We start from the raw sequence: 19309 nt of genomic DNA, 5'->3' as shown, positions 1-19309 counted from the left end.
TATGACTGAATTAGACGTTAGTGTATTTTACAATTATATTTCACATCTACAGGTTACACTTGTAATAGAGACTTTCATGTCCTTTGAAAACATCATACGTATTAAGACTTTAACATTTTTTTTTATTGCTGTAGTTTAAATGTTTACATTTCAAGTTAGTCTCCCATACAAAATTTTATACATACATTGTTATGTGACCCTAATTGCTCACCCCATTCTGTGATAGCACACTCCTCCTTTCCGCCCCTGATTCCTCATGTCCGTTCAACCAGCTCCTAACCCTCTCTGCCTTCCCATCTCACCTCTGGACAGAAGCTGCCCCTTTGATCTCTTGTATCTACTTGACTAAGAGGCACACTCTTCACGAGTATCACTTTATGTCCCACAGTCCAGTCCAATCCCTGTCTGAAGAGTTGGCCTTGGAAATTGTTTTACTTCTGGGCTGATAGAGAATCCAGGGGCCATGCTTTCCGGGATACCTCCAGTCTCAGTCTGACCATTAACTCTGGTCTTTTTACTAGAATTTGAGTTCCGCATCCCATCTTTCTGCTGCTCCATCAGGGACTCTCTGTTGTGTTCCCTGTCAGGGCGGTCATTGGTGGTAGTCGGGCATCATCTAGTTCTTCTGGTCTCAGGCTGATGAAGTCTCTGGTTTATGTGGCCCTTTCTGTCTCTTGGGCTACTACTTTCCTTATTTCTTTGGTGTTCTTTATTCTCCTTTACTCCAGGTGGTTGGGACCAATTGATGCATCTTAGATGGCCGCTTGCATAGACTTTAAAATTTTTAAGGACATTTTTCAGCACAACTGGACTAAACAAAAGTTAAGAAGTTTCCTGAATACAATCAAACACTTTGAGGGACAGAGTAGCAGGGGCAGGGATCTGGGGACCATGCTTTCAGAGGACATCCAGGTCAATTGAGATAACAAAGTTTATTAAGAAAATGTTCTGCATCCTACTTTGGTGAGTGGTGTCCCAGGTCTTAAAAGCTTGCAAGCGGCCATCTAAGATGCATCAATTGGTCCCAACCACCTGGAGTAAAGGAAAATGAAGAACACCAAAGACACAAGGAATATACCAAGAGACAGAAAGGGCCACATAAACCAGAGACTTCATCAGCCTGAGACCAGAAGAACTAGATGGTGCCCGGCTACCACCAATGACCGCCCTGACAGGGAACACAACAGAGAGTCCCTGATGGAGCAGGAGTAAGGTGGGGTGCAGAACTCAAATTCTAGTAAAAAGACCAGACTTAATCATTTCACTGAGACTGGAGGAACCCTGGAAAGCATGACCCCTGGACTCTGTCAGCCAGAACTAAAACAATTTCCGAGCCCAACTCTTCAGACAAAGATTGGACTGGACTGTGGGACATAAAATGATACTTGTGAAGAGTGTGCTTCTTAGCTCAAGGAGATACATGAGACTAAATGGGCAGCTTCTGTCTAGAGATGAGATGAGAAGGCAGAGAGGGTTAGAAGCTGGTTGAATGGACATGGGAAATCGGGTGGAAAGGAGGAGTGTGCTGTCACAGTATAGGGAGAGCAATTAGGGTCACATAACAATATATGTATAAATTTTTGTATAAGAGACTAATTTGAAATGTAAACTTTCACTTAAACTACAACAATAAACAAAAAAAAATTTTAAGGACAATTTTGATATTTTAGACATCTTTATTATAACTAATCAGACCAGCCAATTTTCCGTTTGCATAATACATAATTTCAATTTTTTTTCACCTCTAGGAGCTCCAGCGGGCTAAGCAAGAAGTCCTCTCTTTGCGAAGAGAGAATTCTACACTGGATGCTGAATGCCATGAAAAAGAAAAGCATATTAATCAGCTACAAACAAAAGTGGCTGTTTTAGAACAGGAAATCAAGGATAAGGACCAGCTTGTTTTAAGAACAAAAGAAGCATTTGATACAATCCAGGAACAAAAGGTCTACTTTAAATTTTTTAAACAAATCAATGATCACATTTACAAATGATGCTTTTCCTAAACAAACATAAATGCCCTAATTATTCACATTTTTTGAAAAATATGTATCAGGTGGCTTTAGAAGAGAATGGAGAGAAAAGTCAGGTGCAATTAGAAAAACTTGAAGCTACGATAAAATCATTGTCAGCAGAACTTCTTAAGGTTTGTTTTAAAAATTTTAATAGAATATTAATATTTCACTGGATTATGTTGAGATATACATATGAAGCTCTTTCACAGGCAAATGAAATTATCAAGAAGTTACAAGGGGATCTGAAAACTTTAATGGGTAAGTTGAAACTGAAGAATACAGTTACTATTCAGCAAGAAAAACTCTTGGCTGAGAAGGAAGAAAAATTACAAAAGGAACAAAAGGAATTACAAGATGTTGGACAGTCTCTCCGAATTAAAGAGCAAGAGGTAGTTAATATTTTGTATTTGTGTGTGTATGACTGTTTTATTTGCAAAGTATAGAAAATCTTCCTCAGATATATTTTTTAGATTACTACTTTGTTAAGTTAGGGAATACAGGGTCTGGTTTTTTATAAAAGAATATCACTGGCTCCAACAGAAGTTAATAGCCGATTTCAATTTTCATAGTCATCATGACTCACATACATTGAGTGTGCACATATATATGTGTATGTATATATACACGCATAGTAAATATTTCATTACATATTTGAACTAACTCTTATTCCCATTTAATGAGAATCAGTAGAAAACAATAGTAACTCATTTCTTTAGTTTTTATTTTAGCCTCTATTGTATTTGATTTATTGTGAGGATTGGTGTATTTCAGGTATGCAGATTACAAGAACAATTAGAAGCTACAGTTCACAAACTTGAAGAAAGCAAACAACTTCTGAAAAATAATGAAAAGTGTAAGTATATTAAATTTCATGTAAATGAGGTTTGTATTTCATTCTGAACCTGAAAAATTTTAGTTGAATTCATAAAGCCTAGGTAAGTAAAGATATTTCTATTCACGAATAATTTCTGCTTTAAATATATTCTCTTAATGTCTTTGCTATAGTAAATTGTATCATCTGCCTTATAAAACACTTATTGTCATTATAATGAAAACCATATCACGTGTCAACCCAACCTTAAAAGTGTTGAGAATATTGGCCACAATTTACTATTTAAATTCTTTACTATATCTTTTTTTTTGTTAATTGCTATGTTTATCCAGTAGTAATAAAATGAGTTGTTTAAGCTAAAACATAAAATTAATGCTTCAGTATTTTCTCAGTTTCTAGCACTGGGTATCAGACATAAGGCTGTGGACTTTAAGTAAACTATAAGAAGTCACTCTACAAATGGAAGCCTTCAAAAAGTATTTGCCTAGTCTCAGAAGAGTAGAGATTCTTGACCAGCAGAAATATGTGCTTTTAAGAGTAATAGAATAAGGAGACTCATGTGATAGTTGCCAAAATAAGAATCTTTTTTTTTTTTGCCAAATCTTTTCATTAGCTAAAATAAGAATCTTTAATGACAGATATTTAGGTGAACCGATATTGTTTTCCAGTGACATGAGGTAGTTTTAAAAACAAAAGTTTTTAAATCTCAATATTAAAGTTTCAAATGTTTAAAATGACTAGAAAATTAAAATTCTTTACCTTGTTTCTTGTTTTTTTTACTTAAGTAATCACATGGTTAAATAAAGAACTCAACGAAAACCAGCTAGTAAGGAAGGATGCATTGGGCCTTTCTACCACGCCACCGGCACATTCTAGCAGCAACACAATCAGAAGTGGAATTTCTCCTAACCCTAATGTGGTAAGATTTAAATTAAGATGTGACTGGTCTCGGTGACTGTCCTGAAACAAAAGTATTCCCAGAGTGTTAGGAAGTCTCCAAGTGGTGGTACTAATACCGACTGGAGTCCTATAGTTATTAGCACTTAGAGTGTCCGTTACCCTTGGAAATAGGACGTAGGCATACCATACTTGCTCTTAACAAAGAAGCTGTATTTAAGGACACACTTTTTTGTAAGACTGTTTAATGGGTATAGAAAACATTCAGTACCAACCAATGTAATGTCAGATGTGCTGAAAACTTTAAAACACATGCACACAAGCATTCAGGAGACTTCATGGAAGAGAAAATTCAGGGATTGGGTTCAGGTTTGGAACTATGAAGGGAGGAGCCTAAACTGAGTTCTCTTGGAAAAAGGAATCTTGGGAACCCTGTTAGCAGGTTTGTGGGCTCTAAATTTTGGAAGAAACTGGTTACGAGATACACGCTTTCTAGCTCCCAGGTCTAGGTCTCTTGCTTTTTTCTTGTAGGAAATAAGAGGAGAGAAAGAGAAAGGTAGTTCCTTACATGCAGGAGCTAGCCTGACACAGCTAGGCCTTGCTGTTCTCCTGTTGAACATAAACACTTTCAAAGAACGTCAGCATCAGACAAGGCCACTCTGACTGATGGATCAAGACAAAAACAAGACCACTTCATAATCGTGTGTGAACACAGACAAAAATACGAACATTGCCATACCACAAAAATGACCAAGTATCCTTCTTTCCTGGCAAATACAGTGACTGCTGCTTCTTTACCAATTGCAGCTTTAGCTTTAATACATTCCTCTCACCTAAAGATTAATTAAGATACCCAGTTATAAAATTATCCCCACTTCCTGACAGCATCCAATCCAGAGCAAAGCCCTGCTTCCTAAATCACTAACATGAACCAGATTCTATAAGTCCGTTTTAACACCCACTTACTGAGAAACCCAAGTTCTTCATGGTATATAGCCTTCCTCATTTTGAGGAGAAATAATGCCAGTTTGTGTGCCTACAGCTGGGTTCCTGGTGATCTTTGACAGGAGGGCATTGACAGAGGGTTTAAAATTCAAATGTCTAATGGAATGTTTAGTAAATCACATAGTGCTAGATGTCTAAAGAATGGAAAGGTTTGCTTTCAAATTGGAAAAAGGTACAGAAAGAAGTTCCTGGGACTGAATTACAAACTTGAAAAACTTGACAGGTTTAACTTTAATGATGGGTGATAAAATACCAGAGTGAAATGTATTTTTATCATGTGCCACTTGTGTACACAGTTGCTTCTCAAGATTTGTGTTTCAATTGGCCTTTTATGAAAATAAGCTTTGTTCCTATGATCCTGTAACATTGGTTAATAGTGATGTCACTATATTGAACATTAAGTGGCAAAGCAAATCATTGTCTTAGTTAGATCTAGTTTTTAGTCAGAGAGTCTGGCAGAAAATTACTTTATTCCTGATTGGCCTCTTAATGTTTGATTCCCCCTAACCCCATTTCAGGAATAGGAGGCCTAGAGGGAACCAAGATGGTTCAGAGGTCTTTGTTTTAACTCAGTTCAAAGGCAGGCCTAGTGGTTTGTTTTGTGTAAGCTTGCCCAGAGCCAGCCTCTCTGAAAAGCCCACTGGGCCAAAGGCACCCCAGCCTCATACTATATAATAAACCAGGGTTTTGTAGTATCATTTTGGATAAAATTGGCTTCTGAGAGTGCTCTTAACTATTAGTTATAACAGATGCTAATACCTCCTGGATCAGCAAATAGTGCTTAAAACTGATTTCTCATCCTTACTGTTTTTTATGTGTTTATTTTTAGGTTGATGGTAGACTTACCTACCCAACTTGTGGGATTGGTTATCCTGTCTCTTCTGCATATGTATTCCAGAATACCTTTCCACATCCAATGTCTGCCAAAAATGCCATCCACCCAGTTTCAGGACCAAAGGTAGCCAAATTAATTAATGCTTTTTTTTTGGAAAAATATGGCAGCTCATTAATGTACAAATATTTTTCACCTTTTTAAAAATTCATTTATTTTTCGATCTATTGCTAAGTATTAGGTAACATATTAAATGGATACATTACTGAGTATTCATCTCTGTGAATATTGTTGACCAGCATGTATGCTTATGGAAAATATTATAATGTACTACATGACATTTCTTGAGTCACTGTAATTTGTGAAAAACTGGACATCCATCTGCCTAAACCTTATTTATTCCCACTCACCCTCTCCATTTTTATTTATTCCTCTACTTATTTTCTCTTGTTTATATTTCCTACAATTCTGAAGCCTAACTAGGATCACTGGCCGACTACTACTGGAGTATTAGCAGTGGTGACATTTTGGACTTCATTGCCAAGATTTAAAAGCCTGTCTAGGCAGGCTTATAGCAAATTCTAAAATGTAGTTATGGCAACAGTATTGCAAATAGCATATGCCCATCAATCCCTCCACCCCTTGATTAATTTGCTAAGGCTTTTTTCTATCCGTTTGAGTTCTTTATTATCATTATCATTACTAATGTCTTAGATTTATATATTATTTTAACATATATTATCATTTTATTTTTGCAGTAATTTAACCCACCCAGACCAGTCACTTATTTTACTTTCATTCCTAACTTCAAGTCCGAATTGTTTTTTCCCTAAATCATGGAGACAAACATTTTTGAAAGAGTATTTTAATAAAAGATAAAATTGAAGATTTTTAAATTGGCTTTATAAACTCTATCAAATTAGTTCCTGGCTGCTCTAAAAATAAGTTGACTATGTTGTTTAGGCAAGTGCTTCATTTTAGTTATATCCTTATAGTGAAAAAATAAAACCTAAAACAAATCATTTTGAGCTTGAACCTCCAATACATGTGTATTTATTTATTAATGAATTGTGTGCCTGTACTGCTGAACTTCTGTCTTATGTGCAGCATTGGTTAGTGGTTAAGAAAGTGGGCTCCGGTGTTAGCGTTTAAATCCTGTCTCTAACAATATACTCTTGGGCAGGCCACTAAAAAACAAACACCATCCGACACTCTGTGCTTCAGTTCCCCATTTATAAAATGGAGTGATAATTTTATCTACCTTACTTGATTATTGTGAGGGTTAAATAAGTTAATGCACTTGCTTAGAATAGTGCCTGGTACATGATAAAACCAAAAAAACCAAACCTGTTGCTGTCAAGTGGATTCCGACTCATAACAGCTGCGCTCTTAACCACGGAGGCACCAGGGCTCCACAGTACATAAGTGCTCCATAAATCACATAATTAATAATAAAATGTATTAAAAAACAGAAATTAAAGAATGAGATTTAAAAATGCATCTAAATCCAAGTTATACCATTTTCTTCTCATACCTCAATAGGTGGTCCTGATTTCCACCTACTTTGGAGACCATTGATCTAGGTAGTTTTGTGCTAGCAGCTATGGTGATTAAGACATACACTCTTTTGTGTTGCTTTAAAAATGATAATGCAATTTAAAAAATCACTATTTTATTGAATGTTGACACTGAATAAAATGACATTGAATCTGTGATATCTTAACCTGTCAAGATTTAGTACATTTAAGTAGAGGTTTAACTCTGAGAATGTAAAATAACACAAGTTAAATTAGACAAGAAACAGAATTATGCTGAATGAATACATGAGTATTTATTTCACTCATGGATTATTTAGTTTGTTTTTTTTTTCCAAATTTCTAACTAGCTGTAGATTTTCCATGTATCTTTCTGTTACAGATTTTAGTTTAATTCCATTATGGTCAAAAAACACACTTTGTATATCTTAGTTACCTAGTGCTGCTGTAACAAATACCACAAGTGGGTGGCTTTAAAGAACAGAAATATATTTTCTCATAGTTCTAATGTTAAAAGTCAAAAGTCAGCGTTTCAGCTGTGTGATCTGTAGCCCCCTAGCGTCCCTTGTTTCCTTGGTGATCTCCATATGACATCTGAGTTAAGTCTCTGTGTCTAATCTGCTCTTTTTAAACTCAGAAGTGGTTAGATTTAGAACCCACCTTACTTGAGTATGGCCTAATTAATAAAACAAAGAAGACCACATTTCCAGACAAGATTACAGGCAGTCCCTGGGTTACGGCTGTGACACTTACCTACAAACTGTAGTTACGAACCAACCCCTGTAAAGCCTATTATATCAAACCCGGTAAAGCCTATTACATTAAAAATTCGAGCCACATACAATGGTTCATAATTACAAATGGGCCCTACTTTGTGACATGCATCAAAACATTATTATTGCTATATTATTCTGTTAAAGATGTTTTAGTGTATCTGGAAATACTTCTTTAATATTTGTTATGCATAGAAAGGTACGTCCTGTGGAGAGCCTGGGCCCCTTCCCTGCCCCCACGTCGCAGCCCCTCTTAGCCAGGAGCAGTGATGCTGTTTTCCCAAAGGAAGGCTGGGAAGACCGTGGAGTCTGCAGCGCCCCACCCCCTTGTCTTTTCTTGCTTTGGGATCTTGCTGCCTGTTCTGGGAGAGGTTCTGAGAAGAGACAAGATCCAAGGATACAAGCACAGGTTTTCGAGGCAGCACGGAAACAGGGCTCGGGACACAACATCCCCTGTGTGCCCTCTGGGTCCTCGCTGGTCAGGATGTGAAGAAGGAAAACCCTCAGCGTCTACCGCGCCTGAAGCCTGCCCTCGAAGATGCCCCAGAGAGCGCAGTGGGGGCCCGCGGCTGGAGCACCTTTACCCGCAGCGCCTCTGTCTGTGAGCAGCGAAGCCGTCGGGCCTGCTCCCTTTCTTCCGAAAAAGTGCGATGGGGACCACCGCCCCCCTGGCAGTCGGCACAGCTCCAGGGCCAGCAGCATGGGACTGGACCGAGTGCCAGTTCCCTCAGGCTCACCCAGAGTAGGGCGCAACCCCTACCTGCCTGCACCCCCCTTAGCTTTAGCTTCCCCAGCACCAAAAAAAAAGAAAAACATTTAACTGCCGTTAGATACAAACAGTACTTAACTGTTCTGACTTATGTACAAACTCCACTTAAAGACAGATTTAGGAACAGAACTTGTTGGTAATCCAGGGACTGCCTGTACATTCACAAGTATAAGTGTTAGGATTCTAACATATTTTGTGGGACACAATTCAATCCATAACATTGTATGATTTCAGTTCTTTTAAATTTCTTAAGATTGGTTTCATAACTCAGGACATAGTCTATCTTGGTCAGTGTTCCATGTACACTTGAAAAGAACAGGTATTCTGTTTTTGTTGGATATAGAGTTCTCTAAATGTCAGTCAGATCCAGTTTGTTGAGTTCTTATACATCCTCATTTTTCTATTTATTTTATGAATTACAAAGGGAGGTGTGTTGATATTTCCAATTCTTGTGGATTTTTCCTGTCTTCCATTTCTCCTTTTAATTCTATCAGTTTTCCTTGATGTATTTTGAAGCTTTTTTGCTAGGTGCATATGCCTTTAGAATTGTTATTTCCTTGTGGTTAATTGACCCTTTCAATTATGTACTGTTTCTTCTGTGTTATCTTCTGGGAGTTTTATGTAGCTTCCAGATTTATTCTTGGTGACTTTCCTTACTCAAAAGTCTACTTTGATATGAATATAGCCACTCAAACTTTCTTTTGACTGATGCTTTCACGGAATATCTTTTTTCACCCTTTTACTTACATTGAAATTGGTTTCCATGTAGAAAACATACAGTTGGGTCTTGTTTGTTCCCTGTTTTATTTTTTATATTTTATAATTATTTTATTTATCAATAATACTGAAATTTTCTTTTCACTGAAAGATACCATTAATAATATCTTAAGGGAAGTGTGTTTGAATATACTTCATTACTTTTCAAAATCTTCAAGAAATCTATGATCCTAAAGCAATTCAGAGGTCTGATTCCAAGTTGTGTTTCAAACTAATTTTTTAATCTCATACTTCAGTTATTCAAAGATTTTAGTTAAAATTCAGCTAATACCTTTTTAACCTCCCTAATGTTTATCCATTATTTTTCACACTAATTGGAATATGTTGCATTTTTTGTCTTTTTTTTTTAAATAAACTATTTTTTTAGCACAGTGTTAGGTTTGCAGAAAAATTGCAAAGAAAGTACAGAGAATTTCCTTATACTCTGTCTCCCTGCTCGGTTTCCCCTATAATTAACACCTTGAATTGGTGTGGTACATTTGTTACAATTGATGAACCATTATTATTAATGGAAGTCCATACATAGTTTATATTAAAGTTGATACTTTGTGTTTTACAGTTCTGTGGGTTTTGACAAATGAATGATGTCATGTATCCACCACTATAGTATCATACGAATAGTTTTACTGTCCTAAAAATGCCCTGTGCTCCACCTATTCCTCCCTCTTCCTCCCTACTTCCCAAGCCCTGCCGACCACTGATCATTTACTGTCTCTATAGTTTTACCTTTTCCAGAACATGATATAGTTGGAGTTATACAGTATGTAGCCCTTTCAAACTTGTTTCTTTCACGTAGCAGTATGCATTTTAGGTTCCTCTATGTTTCTTTCTTTCTTTTTTTAATACTATTTTATTGTGATTTTGGTGAAAAATTGCACAGCAAATTAGGTTCCCATTTAACAATTTCTATATATATTGTTCAGTGACATTGGTTACACTTTTCACAACATGTCAACATTCTCATTATTACCATTCTGGTTGTTCCGTTTCCATTAATCTAGCTTCCCTGCCCCCCTTAGCTTCTCATCTTTGCTTTAGGGTAAATGTTGACTGTTTGGTCTCATATAGACGATTTTTTAAAAGAGCTCGGTATTCACTGGTGATATTGTTTGTTTTATGATCTAATCTTTTATTTAGCTGAAAGGTGACCTCTGGGAGTTGTTTCAGTTCCAAGTTGAAAGTGTATATCAGGGTGACAGTCTTAGCAGTCCCTCTAGCTTCTACCAGTCCAGTAAGTCTGGACTTTTTAAAGAATTGAATTTTGTTCTCTCTACATTTTTCTCTCATTCTATCCAGGACCATCTATTGTGTCCCCTGGTCAGAATGGTCAGTAGTGGTAGCTGGGCAATGTCTAGTTCTTCTGGTCAAGATAGATGAGGACGTGGTTTGTGTGGCCTATTATTAGTCCTGTAGAGTAGTTTCTTCTTTGAGTCTTTGGTTTCCTTCTTTCTCTTTTGTTCCAGACAAGTATACATCAATAGTTGTATCTTGGATGTCTGCTCACAAGCTTTTAAGACCCCAGACGCTACTCACCAAACTAGGATGTAGAATATAAACTTTATAAACTATGTTGTGCCAGTTGATTGAGTTGTCCTATGAGATTGTGGTCCTATGCCTTCAAACCCAATAAACCAGTCCCGTGAGGTATGTGATTATGTCTAGAAGTATCTGTAACTGCCCCTTGTGTGATTTATTATGTATATGAATATATATGCAGCACACACAAACATGTATATACATATGCCTGCAGATACACCCATACATGCACACACATTTACTCACAAATACCTTCCTATATATGTATATGGAGCCGTAGTGGCTCAGTGGTTAAGAGCTCAGGCAGCTAACCAAAAGATCAGCTGTTCAAATCCACCAGCTACTCTTTGGAAATTCTGTGGAGCAGTTCTACTCTGTCCTATACGGTTGCTATGAGTCAGAATTAACTCGACAGCAACAACAACAAATGTACATATATGCATACATATCTACCTATGTAACCACACATTTTTTGGTTAGTGCTGTTGTTGAGAAGTTGTATATGTTATATAGCATTTACCAGAAGTGTTGCTTGTTCTTATGTACTTCTTAGTGTCCTTATTTACCTCAGTCAAGTTGTGTGGACTTCACCTGCATTCAGTATTGCCTTTCCCATCATCATAAATAACAAGGGTCTACTATCTAGAAAGTGATTCTCCCTCACTCCCCTTTCAATCCCTGGTAACTATCAAAGAATGTTGCTTCTGTATGTATACCTATTCTTGTCTTTTTATAAAAGTGAGATCATACAATATTTGTCCTTTTGTGATTGACTTATTTCATTCAGCGTAACGTCCTCCATATTCACCCATGTTATAAAATGTTTTGAGAACTCATCATTATCCTTATAGCTGCGTAGTATTCCATTTTATGTACATACTGCAATTTGTTTATCCAGTCATCTGTTGAGGGGCACTTAGGTTGTTTCCATCTTTTTGCTATTGTGAATAATGCTGCAATGAACATAAGTGTGCATGTGTCTATTCTTGTCACTGCTTCTGGATCTCTAGGGTATATACCTGGGATTGGGATTGCTGGATCATAAGGTATTTCTGACTTTTTGAGGAAACACTGTACCATTTTCCATAGTGGTTGTACCATTTTACAATCCCACCATCTGTGTTTCTTTATAGCTTGATACTTCATTTCTGTTTATTGCTGAATAATACTCCACTATATTGATACAGTAGAAGACATCTTGGTTGCTTCCAATTTTTGGCAATTATCAATAGAACTGCTATAAACTTTAGCACGCAGGTTTTTAAATGGACATTAATTTTCAACTCATTTAGGTAAATGCGTAGGAGCACAATTGCTGAATTGTATGGTAAATTGTTTAGCTTTGTAAGAAATTGCTGAACTGTCTTCCAAAGTGTCTGTACTATTTTGCATTCCCAACAGCAATGAATGAGAGTTCCTGTCGCTCCGCATCCTTGCAAGCGTTTGGTGGTGTTGATGTTTTGGAGTTTTGCCATTCTAATAGGTTTATTGTATTTCCTGTTGTAGTTCTCATATACTCTCTCCCCACTCTGTATACTATTTCTTCTATTATTAATATCTTGCATTAATGTGGTACATTTGTTACAATTAAGTAAGCTCCATAGTTTATTTTGGAGTTCACTTTCTGTGTTGTACAGTTCTGTGGGTTTTGACAAATGCTTGATGTCATGTATCCACCATATCATACACAATAGTTTTTCTGTCCTAAAAACCCTGTGTTCCACCTAATCATTCCTATCCCCCAGCCCTGGAACCCCTGGTATCCCTGCTCTTTTTACTGTCCTTATAGTTTTGGCTTTTCCAGATGTCATATAGTTGGAATCATAACAATATGTCACTTTTTCAGACTGGCTTCTTTCACTTAGCAATGTGCGTGTCTTTTTGTAGCTTGATAGCTCGTTTCTTTTTATCGCTGAATAACATTCCATGTATGGATGTACCACAGTTTATTTATCCATTTACCTATTGAAGGAAGGACATCTTGGTTGCTTCCAGTTTTGGGCAATCATGAACAAAGCTGCTATAAACATTCGTGTGCAGGTTTTGGGCGGACATGTTTTCAACTAGGAGTTGGATCATGTGGTAACATTATGTCTAGCTTTGTAAAAAAAAAAAAACTGCCAAGTTGTCTTCCAAAATGTATGTAACATTTTATATTTCCAGCAGCAATAATAGATGTGTATCTGTTAGAATGGCTAAAATGCAAAACACTTGACAACTCCAAGTGCTAGCAAGGTTGTGGAACAACAGGAACTCTCATTTATTGCTGCTAGGAATGCAAAATGTTATAGACACTTTGGAAGACAAGCCCTAGTGGCACAGTGGTTAAGAGCTCAGCTGCTAACCAAAGGGTCGGCAGTTTGAATCCACTCGCTGCTTCTTGGAATCCCAACGGAGCAGTTCTACTCTGTCCTGCAGGGCCGCTGTGAGTCGGAATTGACTTGACAGCAATGGGTTAATAGGTGTGTAGTGGTATCTCAATGTCGTTTTAATTTGCAATTCCCTAATGACTTACGATGTTGAGCATTTTTTTATGTAATTATTTGCCATACGTATGTCTTTGGTGAAGTGTCTGTTCAGACCTTTTGCCCACTTTTTAATTGTGTTGATTTTTTCTTATTGTTGAGTTTTGAGAGTTCTTTGTGTATTTTGGATACATATCCTTTATCAGATATGTGTTTTGGAGGTATTTCCCCCCGGTCTGTTGCTTATCTTTTCATTCTCTTAACAGTATCTTTCACAGAGCAGGAGTTTTTAATTTTAATAAAATCAGTCTTTATCATTTTTTCTTTCATGGATCATACTTTCAGTGTTCTATTTAAAAATTAACTGGCAAACCCAGAGTTATCTAGATTTTCTTCTGTGTTATCTTCTAGGAGTTTTATTGTTTTGCATTTTACATTTAAGCCTATGATCCATTTTGAGTTAATTTTTGTGAAAGGTATAAGGTCAAAATCTAGATTAATTTTTTCACACATGTATGTCCACTTCTAGGACCTTTTGTTGAAAAGACTACCCTTTATTGGATTGCTTTTGCTCCTTTGTCAAAATCAGTTGACTGTATTTGTGTGGGTCTATTTTTGGGCTCTATTCTGTTCCATTGATCTGTTTGTCTATTCCTTTTGTCAGTAATACAATGTCTTTGTCAGTGTAGCTGTATGGTAAGTTGTGAAGCACATGCCTAGTACTGGCAAAGACTCAAGGGGAACCATATGCAGATTTCTGGTGCTTTTTTTCTGTATAGCTCCCTTTACTCTATAACTCTGCCCTGGAAACCTTCAGCCACCCCAGCCTTCCTAAGCTCTGATCTTGGTCTCCTCAGTTTTGCAAGACCTCCAGACTGCGTGTTCTCCCTCTGAACCTGCAGTCTGGAAAGCGCCCTCCAGTTAGAAAGTGGGTCAGTTGTCGTGATCACACTTTTCTCAGAAATCACAGTCCTGCATTACCTATTATCCAGTATCTGAGAATATTCATTTCATTTATCATTCAGTTTTCTAACTGTTTATGCTGAGTGTCTGCAAGCTCTATCATATGTTAATATCTAGTACCCTGTCTTTTCCTTGCTCTTCATGCGTGTTTATTTTTCTGTGAGGAGTATTAGAATCAGCGTATCTAAAAAAAACCTTGTTTGTGTTTAATGTTACCATTTTAAACATGTTGAATAATGTGGAGAGAACTTCTTTACAATATTGAGCCTCGATAGTCAAGTACAGCAGTGTATGCCTTTCTAATTTACAATTTTATATTAAGCTAGTATCTATTCATATTTTGTTGAATTTACCCCATAATAGATGTTTACTGTTTTCAAATGCCTTTTCTTTTCTATGTAAGTGGCTACGATTTTTCTTCTTTGATTAATATGGTAATTTATGCTTATGGATTTTCCAGTATAGAATCCATCTATACATTCCTTGATCATTAAACATTGTTACTTTAAATATACCAGTAGATTTTATGTGCTGATATTTTTGATTATTCCAAAATTCAGATTACTAGCTCTCATTTGGAATCCTTAAATGAATATAACATAGGCTTTGAAAGTTGTTGAAAGAGGAAGAATTCTCAGAATACATTAGACAAATAAATGCATTGCTGCAGTACTTGGTTACTTTTAACAATATAACACTTATGTTAAATATGTTAGTGTTTGTATTTTTGTGTCCAAATAATTAAGAGAATCATTTTGTATGAATCATCTTGCTTGTAACCAAGGAACTTGCTTGGTTCCTTGCAGGGAGAAATAGGGCTTTTTTTTTTTTAAACTAAATCTTCTTAATAAAATGTGCTTGAGTGTTAGAAAATATAGGTTGAACCTGTATTTTTATGGTCTGAATTTTTCAGAATAAACTTTTAACCACCTCATATCAATATGTAGGAGCCCTGGCGGCTTAGTTGTTACGAGCTTGTCTGCTAACAAAAAGGTTGGCAGTTCAAACCCACCAGCTGCTCTGCAGGAGAAAGATGTGGCAGTCTGCTTCTGTGAAGATTTACAGCCTTGGGAACCCTACGGGGCAGTTCTATTCTGTCCTATAGGGTTGCTATGAGTCTGAATTGACTCCATGGCGATGGGTTTGGGTTTTTCATTTTATGTTAATATGAGGGGCAGTGGTGGTTCAGTGGTAGAATTCTCACCTTTCATGCAAGAGTCGTAGGTTTGATTCCCAGCCAATGCACCTCAAGCACAGCCACCACCCATCTGTCAGTGGAGGCTTGCATGTTGCTGTCTATGATCCTGAACAGTTCATTGGAGGTTCCAGACCAAGACTAGGAAGAAAGGCCTGGCATTCTTTTGAAAAATCAGCCAGTGAAAACCCTGTGGATCACAATAGCCCTGTTCTGCATAGGGTCGCCATGAGTCAGGGGCCAACTTGACAGCAGCCAACAACATCATCTCAATATAGAACTGTATGCATTCTCAGTAATTGTTATATGCTTTCTCTCTTCACAGGTTCAGTTTAACTTACAGTTTACAAAACCAAATACATCTGTAGGAGATGTCCAGTCAGGAGCAACTATTAATATGCCTAGCTCATCTGATAAGGAAAAGTAAGTACTTCCTGAAGATTGTCCTTCTATTTTTCAGGCATGTTGATGGAAATATTTTTCTTTGCAGTCAGCTGCTTTTTTGGTTGTTGTTTTGTATGAGTATGTTTGCCTCTGGGAACACTCCATTTTTCTTATTGCTTCCAGTGTTAAGTAATCCAAGAAAATAGTTAAACCAGCTAGAATTGTATGGTAAATATGAGCAAAGGAGCTTATGTCTTGTATGTAACATAAATAAGCTTTAATGCTAGTTAGTGACTTCTGTTTTGTCTGCTTAGAGATTTCTTGTGTATTTTTTAGATCTTAAGCAGGTTTTGCCTAGTGAATTTTGTGACTAAATCAAACATGTCATACATGTAAACTTGTCTGAGTAGTCTTCATGCTTTTAATATTGTTTTCTTATGCTTTCTTCTTTATTTAAATTTAACAGCTTTAAGGCCTGTCTGCGACACTCATTAGCATGACTTATTAGCATCCCCAATACACTGCAAATTAGTAACACAGCTCAAAGAGAATCCTAAGGCTAGCTCTCTGACCTTTAGTCATTGGATCTTCTGAAAGTGGTACCAAGACAGTAGTAAATAGTATTTGTGAGCCTCTATTTTGAAAAATGTCAGAATTCTTTGAAGTCTCGAAATGTGTGTATTTTTAATCTTTAATCTCACACTTATTGAAGAGGCAGAAAATCTGGAATTCATATTAGTGGTAGAAAACTATCAATGTTTGCATATTTAATTCCATCATACAAATCAAGAGCAAATTTACTAGCAGAAAATACGGTGATCGTATTTGCAATATAAAATCAAACATAATCATATGTCCATAAAACTTGGCCAGTTCAGCTGTTGTTTGTTTAGAACTCGTAACTAGCAGAAAGTGGCAGTGGATATCAAAGGTTAAAGGAAAAAACAAAGTTAAAATTGAAAAAAATACCTATTCATCAACTTAATTCTTTTCTGAAAATTGTGAAAAGGCCATCGAGTTTGAAAGGTAAAAGTTATTATTTTGCCAGAGACTTTCACTTGAGTGTACTATCAGATTTAGAAAGAAGGAAGTGGTAGAATGGGGGAAAATACAACTACAGAAATGCCCATTATTTTTCTAAAATCCGAACAGTTGTGTTCATCTGACCAGAATTCATTATTACATAATTTGTTAGTATTTTAATGACAACTTTGAAGCATTGTGAAATTTTGAAGAGTATTTGGCCAATAGAAAAAGAAATCTTAATCATTTTAAATATAGAATGAGATAGAAATTACCAACGAAACGATTTTGAAGGCATGTGCACATATATTTTTCTTCTATCAAATATCACTTATGCTGTTGCAAATTTTATAATAATTATAGAATTTTATTTTCCCCCACCAGTCCTTATCCCAGCTCTTAGAATTTTTAGTTTGATTTATAATAATCTATACTGTGAAGAAGGGTACCTTCTATATTAACCTGCAAAATTAACTACTAAAGAGAAAAACAGTATTTGTTAAAATAAGTAAACAATTACTATTTTCTTTTTAAGTGGTGAAAATTTGGGGCTGGAATCCAAATATCTGAAGAAAAGGGAAGACAGCATTCCTTTACGTGGGCTCAGCCAGAATCTATTTAATCATCCAGGTGAGAAGACATTTCTGAAATGGATTTTGTACACTTTGGTTTAATGGAAAGTATATATAAAGGTTTAAATGAATACAAATCTCTCTTTGTCCTCATTTGCAGACCATCAGAAAGACAGCACTCTAGGCGCATTACAGACATCATCAAAACCCACAGTGCTCCCTTCTGCATCTTCAGCATATTTCCCTGGACAGTTACCAAACAGTTAATTCTAATGTCGTCTTTTACTTTTTATTGAAGTATTAGAAACTCAGGTGGTTTAAAAGTGTGTTAACAGCATAGATCAAATCTTTATCAAATAAGCAAGTTTCAGATTGTATTTGCACTACTGCTGTATTAACGTTTTGGTCCTTTATTAAGTATTGCTGTCATTTATGTAAGACATTTTAGATGAACAAATTTGTACTTGGGGATTGGTGAGATTCTGAGTAAAAGACTTTTCAGTATGTGAACACGGTGCTGTTTTATGGAATACTGGTTAAATGAATTTTAATAAATTAATCCTTGGAACTTCAGTTCTAAGGAAAGAGTTGATCTTTATAAGGGACATTCTAATCATACTGGGTATCTAGGTAAATTGAAAACTGCCCAGAACATAATAGTATGAAACCAAAGAATGCTATCATTTCATCATTTTCACTGGAAAATAAAGTTTTAAATTTGTCACCTGAAAATTATGAGGGAAAATGATTATCTTCTAAGAGATCTCTATTACTGATGATGTTGACATTAAAGGGAAAAGTCCTAAAATTACCTTGAATGAATGAAATGAATTAGACATCAGAGTAAATGTTTTTCTTAAAACCTTTAAATTTGCTATTAAATAAGTCTATTAAATAATTTTACACACTTACTATAAAAATAACTGGACATGACGAGATTTGCTATAAAGTGCTTTAGTCATTTGAACTGAAAAGTTCGTTAAGATTTTAATGCTGCTTCTTAAAAAGAAGCATTTTTTGGAGTTTTATTAGTTTGCCATGCAGTTAAATATCAATGGAATTTTGTTTTACAATTGGTAATGTACAAAATCTTTACTACAAGAGCATCATGAATATTTTTTGTAACAGAACTTAGATTCACTTTAATGTTTGCTTAATAAAGTCGGCAAACGAATACCTGTTAGAAGTTAAAGCTCTCTTTCCTTTATCTGAAATAATTTCAAGAATTGTTCCAGAGGTAATTTAAAAAAATTTACCCAGAATCATAGGGACCCATTTTGGGATTTTTGGTGACAACCCCCCAGTACAGAATAACATTCTCTTAAGAATCTTCAAAATCAATTTTTGTTTGCAAAGAGTTTCTAATACTTGTGATATTTTAAGAATTATTTTCAAGTACTTTATTACATAGGTGAGAAAAGAGGCATTTTAAAATAATGACATGCCAACATTATAGGGCTCCATGGTAAGACAAAGAATCTTAGCTAATTTTTTTTTTTTTTTTACAAAACCATTATTTTGAGTTTTCTGAAACTCTGGAACACAGCTGGCAATTTCAAGCAGGCTTCTGGGATCAGATCTAAAAAATTCAGTTTAATAACAGGCAGTGACTTTTTATATACAGTTTTTCCTCCTTTAGATAGATGATATACTATATTAGTAAGAATACTGGGTTACAATAACTTAAAAGCACTGACTAATAATCTGGAAAGAAGCCTCTTGGTGATAGTAGACTGTTT

General features: G+C 35.9%; 1 protein-coding gene across 1 annotated transcript in view; it reads left to right on the top strand.

Annotated features, from left to right (window-relative positions):
* The window catches only part of SASS6 (SAS-6 centriolar assembly protein), a 40652-nt gene extending 22045 nt beyond the window's left edge, over positions 1 to 18607 (top strand). The window contains exons 9-17 of the mRNA XM_004385717.3: positions 1749 to 1943; positions 2054 to 2143; positions 2222 to 2401; positions 2784 to 2865; positions 3630 to 3763; positions 5576 to 5704; positions 15917 to 16014; positions 17534 to 17628; positions 17731 to 18607. Of these exons, the coding sequence (XP_004385774.1) occupies positions 1749 to 1943; positions 2054 to 2143; positions 2222 to 2401; positions 2784 to 2865; positions 3630 to 3763; positions 5576 to 5704; positions 15917 to 16014; positions 17534 to 17628; positions 17731 to 17837 (1110 nt within the window). The 3' untranslated portion in view covers positions 17838 to 18607. The remainder of the gene's footprint in view (positions 1 to 1748; positions 1944 to 2053; positions 2144 to 2221; positions 2402 to 2783; positions 2866 to 3629; positions 3764 to 5575; positions 5705 to 15916; positions 16015 to 17533; positions 17629 to 17730) is intronic.
* Positions 18608 to 19309: the final 702 nt, after the last annotated feature.

Source organism: Trichechus manatus, unplaced genomic scaffold (assembly GCF_000243295.1).
Source record: "Trichechus manatus latirostris isolate Lorelei unplaced genomic scaffold, TriManLat1.0 scaffold00144, whole genome shotgun sequence".
NCBI classification, from domain to species: Eukaryota; Metazoa; Chordata; class Mammalia; order Sirenia; family Trichechidae; genus Trichechus; species Trichechus manatus.
The sequence above is the reverse complement of the archived record's forward strand: the minus strand, read 5'-3'. Positions and strand labels throughout refer to the sequence as shown.